This window comes from Rhinatrema bivittatum, chromosome 8 (genome assembly GCF_901001135.1).
Source record: "Rhinatrema bivittatum chromosome 8, aRhiBiv1.1, whole genome shotgun sequence".
NCBI classification, from domain to species: domain Eukaryota; kingdom Metazoa; phylum Chordata; class Amphibia; order Gymnophiona; family Rhinatrematidae; genus Rhinatrema; species Rhinatrema bivittatum.
In genome coordinates, this window is record NC_042622.1 from 35,884,157 (window position 1) to 35,901,381 (window position 17,225).

At 40.9% G+C, this 17,225-nt stretch overlaps 1 protein-coding gene across 1 annotated transcript in view; it reads left to right on the top strand.

Annotated features, from left to right (window-relative positions):
* The first annotated feature begins 7,258 nt into the window (after window positions 1–7,258).
* The window catches only part of LOC115098172 (thyrotropin-releasing hormone receptor-like), a 48,969-nt gene continuing 39,002 nt past the window's right edge, over window positions 7,259–17,225 (top strand). Inside the window, exon 1 of the mRNA XM_029614563.1 lies at window positions 7,259–8,062. Within this exon, the coding sequence (XP_029470423.1) occupies window positions 7,259–8,062 (804 nt within the window). The remainder of the gene's footprint in view (window positions 8,063–17,225) is intronic.

Consider the following 17,225-nt stretch of genomic DNA (forward strand, 5'->3'; position numbering starts at 1 on the left):
GATAGCTTGAAAATTCATTCAGGCAAACCCACTGAATATCATTCTCAGGAGCTGTATATGTCATAGAACCTAATGATCAGCTCCCTTTTATTTTATTTGTTTTTTTTTTTTCAGGGATGTGCATTTGTTTGAAATGAAAGGTAAAATGGGATGAATGAGCCCATTTTTGTTTCATTTCAAACAAACTGAAAATGAGGGGAAAACACAAATTTTTGGAGTTTTTTCATTTTTGGCAAATTGTGTGCCCTATTTGCCACATATGAAAAAAATACAAAAAAAAAAAAAAACACCCCAAGAAAAGCCAATGAAATGAAATATGAAAAAAAAAATATTCTGAAAATGAGCCCAATGAACTGAAAACAAAAATTTTGAGCATGCACATCATTACTAATTTTATTTTTAAAAATGTACATTGGTCCTCATACATGTCAGTTTGTCAAATTTCAGAGATCTTTGCCCCTTAGCCCTTAAAATATCTGAAGTGTAACTATGCTTATCATTTGCAAGGCTTTTAGTTTAATCTCTGTTTTTCTGTAACTAGCTTTTCAAAGCTATCCTGCCTTCATCAGAAAGCATGTTGTTTCCTTAGATGTCCTAGTAAAATATTCAGTCCATCAAAGTTCTCAAAATCTAGTCCTAGATGTACAGCAACTATCAAATAAAAATACTATATATTACTTGCAACTTGTTTTTTGACTCTTATTTCTACATATTGAAGTGACTAATATAGTTTAATCTCAAAATTTTGATTTAGCCCAGTTAGAATATAAGCAGGTGAGATTCCTCTGGATAATGGCAGATTAAAATATGTCAAATATCTTCTGAGTGTAGTACTATGTTCAATTCCTCTGCTGCAAAGAGTCAACTGTGAAAGCAGCATCAGAGAAGTTGAAGTAGTCATTTCAGTTCTGAAACTGTCATCATGACAAACTGTCTTTCACTCTTTTAGGATTTTGATTCAATATGTCACCATTCAGGATATCTAGATCCTGTGGCTCACGCAAGAGAACTGTGCTTGCCCAGCAGGTAGCATGGCAGAGAATGGCTAGCACCACAGGACCCACCTAAAACACCCATACAAGAAAATAGCCAGCAGCCAGCACACCTTAAAGCCATTTCACGTTCACTGAAATCTGCACTTCAAACTGAAACGGTTTGGAATAGATACTAATCCATAATTGTTTGATGGAACAGCACAGTTAATTATATTCTTGCATATTAAACCTACTTCAAAACCAGAGATGACAAAGCCACCATGAACCTGGAAATACTGAGAGCAAACTACATAACATTAATGGCGAGGAAGGCCCGGAGCAGTTTTAAAAACTAAACATAATGGTATTGAAAGATGCTTCCGCTTACTGGAACATATGGGTGTTTGTTTTGAAACATGAAGAAAAAAACCCCCACAATGAAGTATTTTGTCTCATTATATGTTATTTCAAAATGAAAAGAAATGAAAACCCCACTGACATTTGTTGGGTATTTCTTTTCACTTCAGAATATAGTCCCGGCCCAGTTCCTCACCACTACTACCAAATCCCCTCTCCTCCCAGCACTGCTGAACTTAGAAACATATAGAAACATAGAAATGACAGCAGAAGAAGACCAAACGGCCCATCCAGTCTGCCCAGCAAGCTATGCACATTTTTTTTTTTTTTATTTCTCTCATACGTCTGTTACTCTTGGCTCTTAGTAACCTTTTGGTTCTATTTCCCTTCCACCCACACCATTAATGTAGAAAGCAGTGTTGGAACTGCATCCAAGTGAATATCTACCATAGTTAGGGGTAGTAACCTCCGCAATAAGCAAGCTACACCCATGCCTTTGTTTACCCAGACTATGTAACTCAGTCCTTGTTGGTTATTGTCTGTATATAGATCCACCTTTCTACGTTCCCCCTGCCGTTGAAGCAGAGAGCTATGCTGGATGTGTGTTGAAAGTGAAGTATCAGACTTTCTCTCCTGCCGTAGAAGCAGAGAGCTATGTTGGATATGCGTGAAGTATCAGACTTTCTCCCCTGCCGTTGAAGCAGAGAGCTATGTTGGATATGCATTGAAAGTAAAGTATCTGGCTTATTTAGTTTGTCATCTGGCCCATGACAAGTAACTAAAACAAAGTTACTTGTCATGGGCCTTCCATTATCCTCCCACACTCACTAGGACCCGTCTTATCCCATTTGTGGGCCACATGAAGTTGCAATTGGGCAGGAGAGATCCTACCCCACAGGGTCCCATTTTCAAAATGGTGCCAGCTGGCTCTGAGGCCGGTGCCATTCTGTTGAATGGCCGCACAAAATACGATCATATAACAGAATGACGCCAGTCTCAGAGCCAGCTGGCACCATTTTTAAAACAGGTTCCAGCAGGGTAGGACTGACTGAGGATTGCTTCTACCCCATTTTAAGAACATAAGAACATAAGAACATAAGAAATTGCCATGCTGGGTCAGACCAAGGGTCCATCAAGCCCAGCATCCTGTTTCCAACAGAGGCCAAACCAGGCCACAAGAACCTGGCAATTACCCAAACACCTAGAAGATCCCATGCTACTGATGCAATTAATAGCAGTGACTATTCCCTAAGTAAACTTGATTAATAGCAGTTAATGGACTTCTCTTCCAAGAACTTATCCAAACCTTTTTTGAACCCAGCTACACTAACTGCACTAACCACATCCTCTGGCAACAAATTCCAGAGATTTATTGTGCGTTGAGTGAAAAAGAATTTTCTCCGATTAGTCTTAAATGTGCTACTTGCTAACTTCATGGAATGCCCCCTAGTCCTTCTATTATTCGAAAGTGTAAATAACCGAGTCACATCTACTCGTTCAAGACCTCTCATGATCTTAAAGACCTCTATGATATCCCCCCTCAGCCGTCTCTTCTCCAAGCTGAACAGCCCTAACCTCTTCAGCCTTTCCTCATAGGGGAGCTGTTCCATCCCCTTTATCATTTTGGTTGCCCTTCTCTGTACCTTCTCCATTGCAACTATATCTTTTTTGAGATACGGCGACCAGAATTGTACACAGTATTCAAGGTGTGGTCTCACCATGGAGCGATATAGAGGCATTATGACATTTTCCGTTTTATTAACCATTCCCTTCCTAATAATTCCTAACATTTTATTTGCTTTTTTGACTGCTGCAGCACACTGAGCTGACGATTTCAATGTATTATCTACTATGACGCCTAGATCTCTTTCTTGGGTGGTAGCTCCTAATATGGAACCTAACATCGTGTAACTACAGCTAGGGTTATTTTTCCCTATATGCAACACCTTGCACTTGTCCACATTAAATTTCATCTGCCATTTGGATGCCCAATCTTCCAGTCTTGCAAGGTCCTCCTGTAATGTATCACAGTCTGCTTGTGATTTAACTACTCTGAATAATTTTGTATCATCTGCAAATGACATCTTTTGACTCACAGATGAGATAAGATGGGTCCATTGATAGTGGGGAAATAGGGGAAGACCCAGAGAGGAGGACATATATATATATATATATATATATATATTTTTTTTTTTTTTTTTATTTTGGTGGTGCTGCTAGGTTATTTGGTGGCAGAGGGAACCCAAACTCCCTTTGTTACCTTTTTTTTTCCTGTTTTTTTCCCTCATTGGTGTCTATTTAATTTCAAATAATGAAATAAACTAAAATAAACATCAAGTAAAACAAAAAAGGAAAAGAACCAAAAAAATCCTAATTTTTTTTTAAATGTGCACATTCCTACTAGAATCACAGTTCTCTCCCTTTTAATTGTAACTCAATTATCTCTGCAACACAGCTTTCTTCTGCTGCTGAAAGACAGTACAACTTCTCTATCTACCATGCTGCAGAATTTATCTCCAGGCAGAACTTCATGTGAAAAATGCATCTAATGAGCTGTTTAGCTTCCTTATTATGGGGGCTATTTTTAATCTCAGATTTGCACAACAGAGGAAATAAGATCTTTTAAAAGGTTTGTTGATGTCTATGTAAAATAAAAGCCAAAACAAACGTTTCAGAAAAGCATGTGGATGACACTTCAAACAGTGTCATCCTACCAAGATGAAGTTATTGATCACCTGTAGTGTGTAATAGTCTGCCAAACATTCTCCCCTCAGCTTCATTCTCAGCTCCATTAGTTATTTACATAGTAACACAGTAACGATGACAGAAAAGGACCACATTGTCCATCCAGTCTGCCCCGCAAGCTTCTTAAGGTAGTAACTGCCACTCTGTGCAGGTTACCCCCATGTTTCTCTTACGGGTAGCAACTGCTGCTCCGTGCAGTTAGCCCCAAGCCTTATGATAACCCACAACGATTGCAGCTAGCAACATTTTTTACTGGGAGATGAGCTTTCTTGAAAATTCAGTCAGTGCTGCTTGACGTGCTTTGCTTATGGACTTGGCCATAGAAGCCGTCCTGTACTTTTTCCCTTATGTCTGCATAACGGATCTTAGAAGTCTTGGAAGTAGCTGAATCCAATTTCTCTTTTCCCCCTCAAAGGAAACACCGTTACAGAGAGGGTTTTGGTGTCGTACACCAGCCATTGCAATGATAAAGCCAATAGCAATGCCATCATTATGGGATTGTTCTATCACGGCAGTTTCCCATTTTCTTTAATGCAACATTAACAGCAGTGCAAACTAAAAATTTGCTCTCTGGTTTACACCACAAGTATTTTTGCTCTTCAATTAATATTTTTTAAGAAGAGCTATACTAAAAAGTGTGAAATGTGCTCTTAATTTTAAAATCCTTTATTTTAACATCTGCTGTCAAGAATTATTTATGTGAGCTATTGTCTCCAAATGTGTTTGTTTTGTGCATACCATGACAAGAATGACCCTCATTTGTAAGACAGAGTATGTTGGTACAGGTTCTCAAATTTACTGCTAGTGTGTATATTCCATTCAGAAGTTCATAGGGTGTAAGAACAGTAAGATGTATATAAAGGAGAGCTTGAAAGTTTTTATTTTAGGCCAGTGGTCCCAAAAACACTTAAGACTATTTCTGTACCTTTCTGTATGTTTCTCTTTTTTAAACTTCATGATGACCTTTAGGGTTGATCTATTAAACTTTTACAATGAAGCAAGCAATCTGGCTAAAGATTACATCATACATATTTTTCTGCATTCATACAACATGCATTGCAACATATTGTTGTCCTCAGATATGCATTTTATTTTAGGGAACTAGGCTATGCTGCTGCAATTTTGTTATCAAATGATTTTTTTTTTTTTTTTACAAAGGTATTAGTAAAGGGCAAGGAGAAATATATTTACAGAAAAAAATGAAAGCTTGCGCCTGTATATTAATTAAATACCTGTCATTAAACTAATACAACTTTTCAAGTAGGCTGCTAGCTTCAGTGTGTATTATTAGACTACTCATCTTTGGTTATTAGCACATATGCTGACAATTTATCTCCAGTCCTTGTAATGGCAAATAGATTCAACCAAGCATGCACTATCCCATACACCTTGCCCTCCTGAAGACATCAATGTAGTTCTGATGGCTTTCTTATCTTGTGTATCAGGTACCTTTTCTATAAATAGTTCTGGATTAGAAGGAATCATGTATGTTATGAATGAGCAGCAAAGGGAGAGATATTTACTTTCTGCTCATTCTCCATTTCCACCCTTCTGCTCCCAAAAGAAATCCAGAGGACCAATGGTTTCTTCTAGCTATAGTGAAGTAATATTCAACTTTGGGATGTAAATTTCTCCTAGCATCACTAAAAATAAATCAGTAGGAGTAGATGTTTAAGACAGAGCCAATTTCCATTATTTTTTCCATGGTTTCCTGATGTTTTAGTTATATCCTTATTGCTAAGTTTATATCGTTATGTTTATTACAATTTATGAATCGCTTACAAATAGATACTAAGTGACATACAGGTAAAACAATCATAGTGCATAGAACTCACAAAACAACTACCGCAGAAGTGTGCAATATCAGTCAAGGAGGATTACCAAACCAGGTTTTCAGGATATCCCTAATGAATATGCATGAGTTAAGTTTTCATGCACACTGCTCCAACTGTATGCAAATGCCTCATGCATATTGATTAGGAATGTCCCAAAAAAAACAGACTAGTTGGTGGCCCTTGAGGACCAGAATTGCCCACCCCTGCTCTACTAAGAATTTCACGGTTGTGAATTACTTCAGAGCGTGTGTGTGTGTGCGCGCGCGTATTACCTGCTCTATATACTCATGTGGAGGAGTATGTGGCTATGCCAAAGCCATGAGTTTATTGGTTTCTGTTACCCTAAGAAGCGCTACGGCACAATCACTTTTAGTAAACGGAGGCATTAGGACCCAGACGAAGCCTCAGTAGGAGCCAGGGTGCTGTCTATGGTGCTGAACGAGCCCTGCTCAGCCAGGTTTTCTGCCGCTGCTGCCGCCGAACAATAGCTGCCTAGTGTCCTGCTCTGGAGAGCGCAGAGTGAGAGAAGGCAAACAAGCTGGAATCCGCCGTCACCATCACCTTTCTACTAGTGTCACTTCAACCCTAGGGCGTAGGGAAAGCTATACGACCAGACTCTTCTACAGCCCATCATATGGTAAAGTTTGCAAAAATATTTATGCATATCGGTTTCCATGCAGAGTATGTTGAGGCGTATCGGCTGTTTGTTACACTTTAACTACATGATCGGTCTCTGTCTTGAAGAATGAAAGTTTTATGTCGTTGACCTGGTCACGATTCTAGCTATCTAGTTGAAGTAACTTTAAACTATTTCTTCAAAACAAAATTGTATGGATTGTAAAATCTGTACTGAGGCTTTTTATTTTAATATGTTGTAACTATTCTGCTTAAATAAAACACATAAATCAAAATCAAGAGTTGTAAGAAAATTATGCAATAAAGGAAGAATTACATGAGTGAAAAATAAGCAAAATAGTATGGGGTAACATTTTTAACTGCATTTTAACAGATTATTAAATATTAAACCTTGTTCAATACATTGGTAGCATTCTATACATCACATTAAGACAAACTGGCTGAAATCCTGTGTATATGTCAAGAACTAGTTATCCGCCAAAATATTTACAATAGATACAGGTTTCCTTTGTGATTTTAAAGGAAGACAAGCAATCTACAAATAAAGCTGAAATACAGTATTAGGGTGAAACAACCTTTTCCTCATCCAGAAAATGACTTTTTCTCTCTTTTTACAGGATTTTTGTTCTTGAATATAAAGGATTCATTTTCATTATTTTATTCATAACTGACACCTCCAGTGATTGGAAGGTCGAGGTAAAGGAAGCAGCAATGGACAATCAAACCTGGATTATAGGAACACCAATAATAAATACAACGGGAGAAAATCAAACCTTGCCAAAAATGCCCCAGCAAACACTAGAGTTGCAAGTGGTCACAATTTTCCTTGTGCTCTTGATCTGTGGTGTGGGTATTGCTGGAAACATCATGGTGGTTTTAGTGGTCTTGAGAGCCAAGCATATGATGACTCCTACCAACTGTTATCTGGTCAGTTTAGCTATAGCTGACCTCATTGTTCTTCTAGCTGCAGGACTTCCTAACATTTCCGAAGTGGTAGCCTCTTGGGTTTATGGCTATGTTGGCTGTCTGTGTATTACCTATCTACAGTACTTGGGCATTAATATTTCAGCTTGCTCTATCACAGCCTTCACTATTGAACGATACATAGCCATCTGCCACTCCATTAAAGCCCAATTCATCTGCACTGTCTCTAGAGCCAAGAAGATTATTGCTTTTGTGTGGATGTTCACGTCAGTGTATTGTGTAATGTGGTTCTTCTTGGTAGACACCAAAGAATTCAAATTTTCTGATGGTGTTCAGGTCAATTGTGGCTACAGGGTATCCAGAAACTTATATACCCCCATCTACTTTCTGGACTTTACAATCTTTTATGTTATACCATTGGTGTTGGCCACTGTTCTATATGGTTTGATAGCCAGGATATTATTTATGAATCCCTTACCTACAGCTCCACAGGACCCTGACAGAATGAGTTCTAAACATCAAGGAAAACCCTATAATTCAATCAAGCTTTCATGTCGTGGGAACAAAGGAACAATCAGCTCCAGGAAACAAGTAAGCATATAAAATCTCTTGCAGTTTAGAGCAAGGTAGTAAGACATAAGTTTGTGTAGGCTATGTAGATTCTTGTTTTAGTTGTTATAAATTTTAACAGGTTTTTTTTTTCATTTTTAAAATCCAACAATTGCATTTATCTTCACTTAAATTACAAATAAATTACATATATGTAACATGGAGATGTCATTAAAAGTCTAAATGAACACTATAAGGTGAATTTTAAGACCTGCACGTGGGAACACATGTGCATGTTTTTGCTTGCTCGTGCACATGGACGCAGCAGTTTTATAATATATGCACTTATATGTGTGCCTTTTATAAAATTGGCTATACGTGCATACATGTGCACATAATTTTACATTGATGCGCACATGTGTGCGTAAATGCCACTTTGATTTGTAAGTGGGGGGGGGGGGGGAGTTTGGTAGATACACATGCCAATCCAATCACCTATTTCCCCAATTCGTTCTCAGTTCACCCCAGTAAAAGGAGAGGAAGTCCTTAACCCCCTAGCTAACTTGTCTCCCTTTTACCCTATTAACCCTGACCCTTAAAATCCTACTGACTAGCTTGTTTTTTTTTTTTTCTTTCATGACTTACATGCCATCCATAGCAGACGTTAAGTTATGCGGATAGGGATCCTGGTGCGCACTGGTGTGCGTAAAAACTTACATGCTGGTTTCATTCATATTTCCTGGAACACCCATGCCTTGCTTAGACCATGACCACACCCCACCCCTTTTATGAAAAAAAAATGTAAACGTGTACTAGGACATACACAGGTACCCAGGCACTTCTTGAAATCCGCATGGCACATTCTGGGCCAATACACACGTGTATCTCCCGACATTGGCGCACATAGGGCTTTTAAAATTCACCTGTATAAAGCTAGAAAAACTAGCCCTAATGACTTTTACATTATTGATATAGTAAACCAGCATCAAATGTTTTCTCCAGTAGAAGATTTGCAAAAGTCTAGAGTAGTGAATAACTACCCAACTACTTTATTGTTTACCAAGACAGATTTCCTGAACTTTATGTGGTTTATACCAATCTTTCACAACTAGTGTGCCTTCAGATCTGATTTGGTGTGCCATGGAAAGGTCACCACTACTTGATGCTCTGCTTTCAGTATCTCATGGCAACAAGGGTCACCAGTGGTGGTTCTTAAACTTGTAGGAACTCTTTTTTGAGAACATGTGTAATCATGCATGCCTCTTCTTCCTCACCTCAGGATGAATCCCAAAGTGTGGTATTTAATAGGCAGCATGCAGGGCACAGATAACTGAGACCCACTTTGTGCAATACACACATTGCATGCAGCTCCTCTTCATTTTCCCTGTGTTTGAGTCCTTCCAGCCTCTGTCTTATCTCCAGGCTGAGTGAGATGAGGAGAGTATTGGATATGACTCACTCCTGAGTGTTGGGAGCAGCAGCAGCAGCAGTGGAGGAGCTCCGGCAGCCATATGTGGCAGCCAAGGTACCTAACCGAGCTAGCTGCCTGCATCACACGGACGTCTCCTCATGCACTTTTACATAGATAGAGCTTGTCCATCATGGTAGATTCATGTGTGTTTCCATCCCCTCTCTCCCTTTGTTTTAAAATTTGGAAGAGGGACTGGCAGGGTTTTCAGTTCTTTTCTAGTTCTTCTTTTGGCCATATGAGTCCTCTCCATGTCTGCACTGCCTGTTTCATAGAGGCTGGTGTGCCACACTTTGTGGGTGTGCCTTGGGCTTGAAATGGCTGGGAAATACTGATTCATAAAACACTTGTGCATAGTTGCACACCAGCAAAGAATTGCTCCAACATATAGCATGGTATGCACAATATAATAAAACATCACATTATAAAGTATAAAAGTAGAAGACATGCCACTTTTTGCAATTTTCATTCTGTTTGATTTAATGCACCCTTTTGAAGCATAATAATCTTGTAAGGAAACAAACCTGAATTCTTGTAAACAAGGGAAGAAAAGGCTGAGGTAACATTAATGTCTCTGAGCTATTTCTATTCTAACATTTTCTTTTGCAGAAATAATTTAAATAATGCACAGCAGAACAAAAAATGTGAATCATTAAGTAAAGTGAATGGAAATAGGCACTTTCCAAACAAGGTGCTAACTTGCCAAAAACAGGAATAAAACTTATTACCCTTCAGTCTTGTTTCCCTGTTGAGTGCAAGAATTCAAATGTACTTTCTGGCAGGTTCATACTTTAACACTAGAAAGGAAAAGCCAGTGAATTAGACAACTCACATATGCTTTCTGAGCATTAACAGCATCATTCAATTATAGATAGCACAATTATCTCATGAAGCTATTATTATAGGAGATCATCATATTGTTTAGAAGCCTTAGGTATTTTAAACTGTACATCTCATTAAGCTTCCTGGAAAGGCTGTTTAAATTAAAATCAAACCAAATAGAGGCATAAAGAAACTGAAACACCAAACATTTTAACATTCAAAATATATTCCTGTTAAGGCTATAGAAGATGCTGTTGTGTTGGAGGTGTGGTAGCCAATAATAGAGAAGTTAAATCATTAATTGAGTTGTTACGGGAGGATGGTTTAAGGGTAAAAAAAAAAATAAATGTTTCTGTGTGTTTTTCTGGGGAAGAAGAAGTTGACAACCCTGTTATACTCCTACTTCCAGCACCACCATGGTGCATTAGACAGATTTTAGAATGCATGCAGTTTAATATGTTCTTATAATAGGATTTTATGGTTTTCTGACAACTTAAATAGTAGGCTGTATTTTTAGATGTGTTTATTTATTTATTTTCTTTGCTAATGAAATCCTAAATTGCGTTATCCAGCAGAGGGCAATATGTTAGTAATCATTTATACCTAACCACTTTTTCTGATATGCTGCGTTTCTCCCTTTCACTTCTACGTAAAATGCTTTCTTTCTTTCTCTCTATCAATTCTAATCACTTTTGTTTCTGGACAATCACCTCTCTGGACACAGAAAGAATACAAAGAGCTCCAGGGACATTACAGATGTCTTGTAACCAGTAGAGATGTGTTGTGAGTCGTATTGTGACAGATGAAAGTGGCAACATGTGTAGATGCTTGTCCCTGCAGACTTTTAGCAGATGTCAATCAACTGATCTTTTTAGAAAATTTGAATTGACCCTTTAGGCTCCCCCCCCCCCCCAATTAAAACAAAACAGCAAATACTAAAGAAATTACAGTTAGCTTGGGACACTTTCAAAGAGACTGAGTAGGACTGCTCCTGTGTAGATACAATCTTTGGGTACTTCGCGCTGACCTTGACAGATGGTTCAGGTGTCTTCTGAAACAGCAAACACCAGAGTTAGCTGAAAAATAGTATTTTCCAGCAAGGCTATGGCACTTGCAATGGCAGCATGCTCAGTGGCCAGCGACGTCATGTGCAAAACTGAGAATCTTCTCCCCCACACCTGGAAGAGAGGGAAGGGAAGAAGAATTGCCAAGAAGCTCTAAGGATCCTCTCAGCCAGGCCTGAGGAGAGGGAGGAAGGATCCCCTTCAACAACGTCCATGAGCAGCCACTTTATTTCCTTTGTTGACTTAGCCCTGTCCAAAGGGAGTTATTGTTATTATAAGTAAAGGTGTTAGCTTTCAGGTTTTCATGACAGAGACCATTAAGGTGAGCATTCCAAGCATTTAAATCGCCAATGCAGGCTTATGCAGGGGATGCCAAGCAACCAGATGGCCTGGAATCAAAACCCAACATTCCATTTACGTAACTCACAACATACAACTAAGTTAAGAGTTTCCAAACTGGATGATTTTGTATTTTAGGTACATTTACAATTGATGGAAGGAATTCAGTTTAGTTGAAAGATGGGAACAAACATCACAAATGATGCTAAAACAGAGACATTCATTTTTTCAGTAGTGTTTCTCTAAGGGTCATCTTTTATATTAGAGTTTATATTGCCCCAAGTGAAACCAAGCAATACATCAGTAACAGAAGTGTTAATGATGTACTCATTTAACCACAATACCCTAAAACCAGAGTAAGATATATTGAAGGCACTCAGTACTGTACAGCTGACAGCCAGCTTGCATTCTTAACTAGAACATTGTGCACTGTAGACAAAAAGGACTGGGATGATGGGGTGGCCCAGTTGATCCTTATCTGCTATCATGTATTATGTTATGATGTTTCTTCAATACCAGAAAGCTCTGCTTTGACCATCATTTTGCAAGCCATGTCAATGAGAGAGTGGTGGACATCTGGAACAGAATTCCAGCAGCGCTTCTAGGCACCAAAACAGTGGCAACAATCCAAGCATGCATGCGGCAGACACAAGGGACCTTAGGGACAGAAGGAGGGAGAAGACCACAGATCTAGTGAGACCTGTACCAGCACAGTGGGCAGGCATGAATGGGCAGGCCGGGTAATCACATGGCCCTTTGCTGGCAACTTCGTTCATGTTTCTGTGTGCTCATTGCTGGCACCTATGCTGCTGATGCTTATTGGATGAGCTTTACTGACAATGTGAGAATTAGCAGGAAGTCGTGCTATCTTTCTGATTTTTTTTAACATTAAAATAAATTTTAACTTTTGTTTGGAAGTTTTGATATTATTATTTAGTTTTATAGGCATTTCATGTTGTGCATGATGTTTGTACTGACTGGGTATAGAATTTGTTGAATAGATGTGAACTTACAATGTGTTTCTTTCTCTTTTATAATATTTGCATTGTGCACTCTATAAACCTTGTAATCTAGAGGATACAAATGGGTAGGATTCTCTTCTCTGCATATTATTGGAAGTGAATAATATTTTCTAAAATGAGTAAAATATGCTTTTGATGTGATATGTATATATATTTATATATAACTGGCTGTACCCGGCCACGCGTTGGTGTGGCTCAGTCTGGTTAAATGGAAAAGAAAGAAAAGAGAAAGTGCACGTTTGTAATATGTTTAATTTCACAATGCTTGTGGGTATACAATATTTTTTGTTGTTCCATTGTCTGTGCAGATATAGAGATTGTCTGGTTTGCCGACTCTAGCTTTGCTGGGAGTGGGGGTGGAGTGATGCCCATATAAACCCTTCCCGTGGTGGCTGAGACCCACGGGCAGCTTGCCAGCACTGCCTTCCCCCTCCCCCCCTCCGCAGTTGCGGGATATTTACTTGGCTTCTCCTTATCTGCGGGACTCAGGGGGCGGGGGAGGAGGGCAAGCTGTTCTCTGTTCAGCTCTTTGCGCTTTGGCTGCTGCAGGCTGCAGCTGCTTGTGATCTCTTCACAGCCGCTTTCTACTGCATTCGCTCTGTTCTGGCCGTCCCAACTCCCTCCCCCCCTTCCCCGGTGGTGGACGGACTGGCTTGGCAACTCTTCTACCCTTTCCTCCTCCTGTGTGTAACTGTCTGGCAGTCCCTACTCCCGCCCTCCTTCCCCAGCGGCAGAGGAACGGGCTGAGCCGTTTCTCGGAGCGGCAACTCATCTGCTCTTTCCTCCTCCCCTCTGTGACACCCAGCACGTAGCGCAGAGCTCTATGGTCCGCACATGCGTGGTAGAACTGCTCTCTACTGCGCATTTGCGGTCTGTCGGTCAGAGCCCATTTATATTGTAGATAGCATGTGTTGCTTTTACTTCCAACAGATGGCGCTATTTTTCCAAAAAACATGTTTTTACCTGTGACAGGCCAAAAAAGCATGTTTTTACCTGTCACAGGTGTGATATCTATAGAATATAGTTATATAAAAACACGCACGTAGTCGAATGCAACTTTGTGTCAAAATTTCAAAGCAATCGGTGAAGAACTTTCAGAGATTTAAGATTTTGAAGAAACGAACATTTACATTTTTATTTATATAGATACATATAGTAAATATTATGAGGTGAATTTTAAAAGCCCAGCACATGCCAAAACCAGGAGATAGGCGAGTATGTCTGGCCAGCTCGCACTGAGTGGATTTTAAAAGCTGCCCGGTACGCACACAAGTGAGAAAAGCCCAAAAAAGGGGCAGGGAATGGGCATGGTCCGGGCAGAGCAAGGGTGAGACATGAGAATTCTGGGCCTTTAGCATGGAATGTGCGCATAATGGGGCGGATTTTCAGAGCCCTGCTTGCGTAAATCCGCCCAAAACCGGGCGGATTTACGCGAGCAGGGCCCTGCGCGCCGGGAAGCCTATTTTACATAGGCCTCCCGGCGCGCGCAGAGCCCCGGGACTCGCGTAAGTCCCGGGGTTCTCGGAGGGGGGCGTGTCGGGGGCGGGCCCGGTCGTCGCAGCGTTTCGGGGGCGTGTCGGCAGCGTTTTGGGGGCGGGTACGGGGGTCGTGGCTACAGCCCGGGGGCGTGGCCGCGCCCTCCGTACCCGCCCCCAGGTCGCGGCCCGGCGCGCAGGAGGCCCGCTGGTGCGCGGGGATTTACGCCTCCCTCTGGGAGGCGTAAATCCCCCGACAAAGGTAAGGGGGGGGTTTAGACAGGGCCGGGCGGGTGGGTTAGGTAGGGGAAGGGAGGGGAAGGTGAGGGGAGGGCAAAGGAAAGTTCCCTCCGAGGCCGCTCCGATTTCGGAGCGGCCTTGGAGGGAACGGGGTAGGCTGCGCGGCTCGGCACGCGCCGGCTATACAAAATTCATAGCCTTGCGCGCGCCGATCCAGGATTTTAGTGGATACGCGCGGCTCCGCACGTATCTACTAAAATCCAGCGTACTTTTGTTTGCGCCTGGAGCACAAACAAAAGTAGGCTGTTCGCGCTCGTTTTAAAATCCGCCCCAATATTTACGCACACAAATACATGCCAGGGTCTTCTGCTGCGTAACTTTACTACTGCTAGGCTAGTCAGCGGAGTTTTAATAGTCAGGGCTAACAAGGGGCAAGGGAGACTATTAAACTAGGGTGGCTGGGAAGTCCTATCCCTTAACTGAGCGACCTGGAAATGAACCGGGAAAACTCCTTATGTCTTCAGCGTGCATTCCTTATAAAGCTCTCCCACTTACGCGTAGAGGAGGAACTTGTACACACGTGTGTGCATCCATATAAAATTATGCAGACATATACATGCATACATGCTATTGATTACCATATGCGTGTTTATGCACGTATGTTATAAAAAGGCTGCATCCTTTGGCACGCGCTGGCATATGCATGTGCATGTGTGCCCGCATGGCTGTTTCAAAGTTACTATCCCTGAGTGAAGAATGAGATGAGAATTATCTCTGATATGTGTGTTTGATGTTTTGAAATAAAACATAGAATATAAAACAATTCAAATCTTATAAATTACTTTACCAGTATTATTCCAAATGATTTAAGGACATTCAAACATGAGCAAAGTAACACATATTGGGGCAGATTTTCAAAGCCCTACGCATGTAAATCCAGGAGGATTTACGCGCGTAAGGGGTTATGCGCGCTGCCGGGCCTATTTTCAAAAGGCCCGGCAGCGCGCATAAAGCCCCGGGATGCGTACCCGGGGCTTGAAAAAAGGGTCGGGGAGTGGGCGGGGGCGGGGCCAGAGCCTCCAGGCACAGCGGCCATTTGCCGCTGTGCCCGGAAACGCGGGCCGGCCATCGGCCAGCGTGCGCAACTTGCGCCTGCCCAAGGCAGGCATAACTGGGTAAGATACATTTTTTAGGAGGGTTTAGCTTAGGGCTGGGGGGCGGGAGAGTTAGGGGAAGGGAAGGTGGGGTGGGGGGAGGGAACGGAGGAAAGCAGCGCGGCTTGGCACGCGCAATGTGCACAATTGTGCACCCCCTTCCGTGCGCCGACCCCTGATTTTTTAACATACATGCGGCTGCGCGTGCATGTTATAAAATCGGGCGTACATTTGTGCGTTCCGGGTTGCGCACAGAAATGTACACCGCGCGCGTATGTTTTAAAATGTGCCTCATTGTGAGAGTATTTATGCTCTAATTTTAATCAACCAATCCTTTAAAGTAGTTCATAAACAACTTTTTATCATTTTTTTAGGATTTTACATAAAATCTATTTTTCACATTACTTATCTTGTAAAAGTACATAATAGGTCATTCCAATTGCCCCATAGTTCAATATTTTCAATACTCACTGTTGCTTTCCACACTACATAGATCCTAGTTTTGAACAAATATCTTCATCGGGGATTTATTCATTTACAGAAGTAACTGCTGCAATCCAGCGCTGCTCATGCATGAAAATCCCTATGTCTAGTCGCATAATACTAGTAAAGTCAAGGCGTTATTTATATGACTTGGAATTGTTTTGTATTTTATTAGATTATTTCCCATTCTTTTTGGATTGTTTTTGATGTAGAAATAAGGAATTCCATGGTAATTTAACACAGAAAAAGAAAATGGAATTCCACTGATGATAAATTGATGTAACAGATTTGTTGATAAAGCTTGCTTGGTATTGGAAATAGAACAGCAGATGGGGGCAGTTCATGGGAGAGAATTAGAAATGAGATTATTAGAACTGGCAGTGCAGGCAATTGAAGAATAGGCAGCATTAAGGTGAAACTAATAAGAGCAAAATATTGTTTCACAGAAAGCAGTCAACAATCTAGAAACCCGATAGATGTTTGAAACCAGGAAATATGGACGTATTTTGCAGTTATTTCTTAGAAATGTAGATGTTGACAGGTAAGGATCACTTGATTTACCCAGTCTGTCCATTTCTGCTCATAACTCTGCTGTCCCAGGTCTTACTCAGTCTTTGCTCCTCTCTCTCACTCCTCCTGCCACTGAAGTCTCTTTGTGCCTGTCTCAAACATGCTTGAATGAAATTACAGTGACTCCTACCAATACCGCTGGAAGTCTGCTCCAGGGGTCTACCATTATCCTTGTGAAAAAGTCTTCTGATATTCCTGTTGACCCTCTACCCCCTTTCTGCTTCATCTGAGGACCCCTTCTTAAGCTTCTCAGTCAAAAAATAGAATGGACTGAATTCCTTAGTTCTGAAAATGGATATTTAAACTAGTATTATACCTTTGAATATAACTTGTGCTTGTATTAGTCCAATTATAGTCAGTAAATATATTGCAGGATATATATTGACTTATTGTCATTTATTTTATCAAATGAGGTTTTATTGTTATATGATACGCACAGTTATTTAAGAACTGCTTGTTTATGTATTGATTTTGTTCTGCTGATGGACCCTTGGACCGAGGGGGAGTTGACGGCACCTGTGGGGAAGAGCCCCACAGGTCGCCACCATCAGTAGGCAAGGCAGAAGAC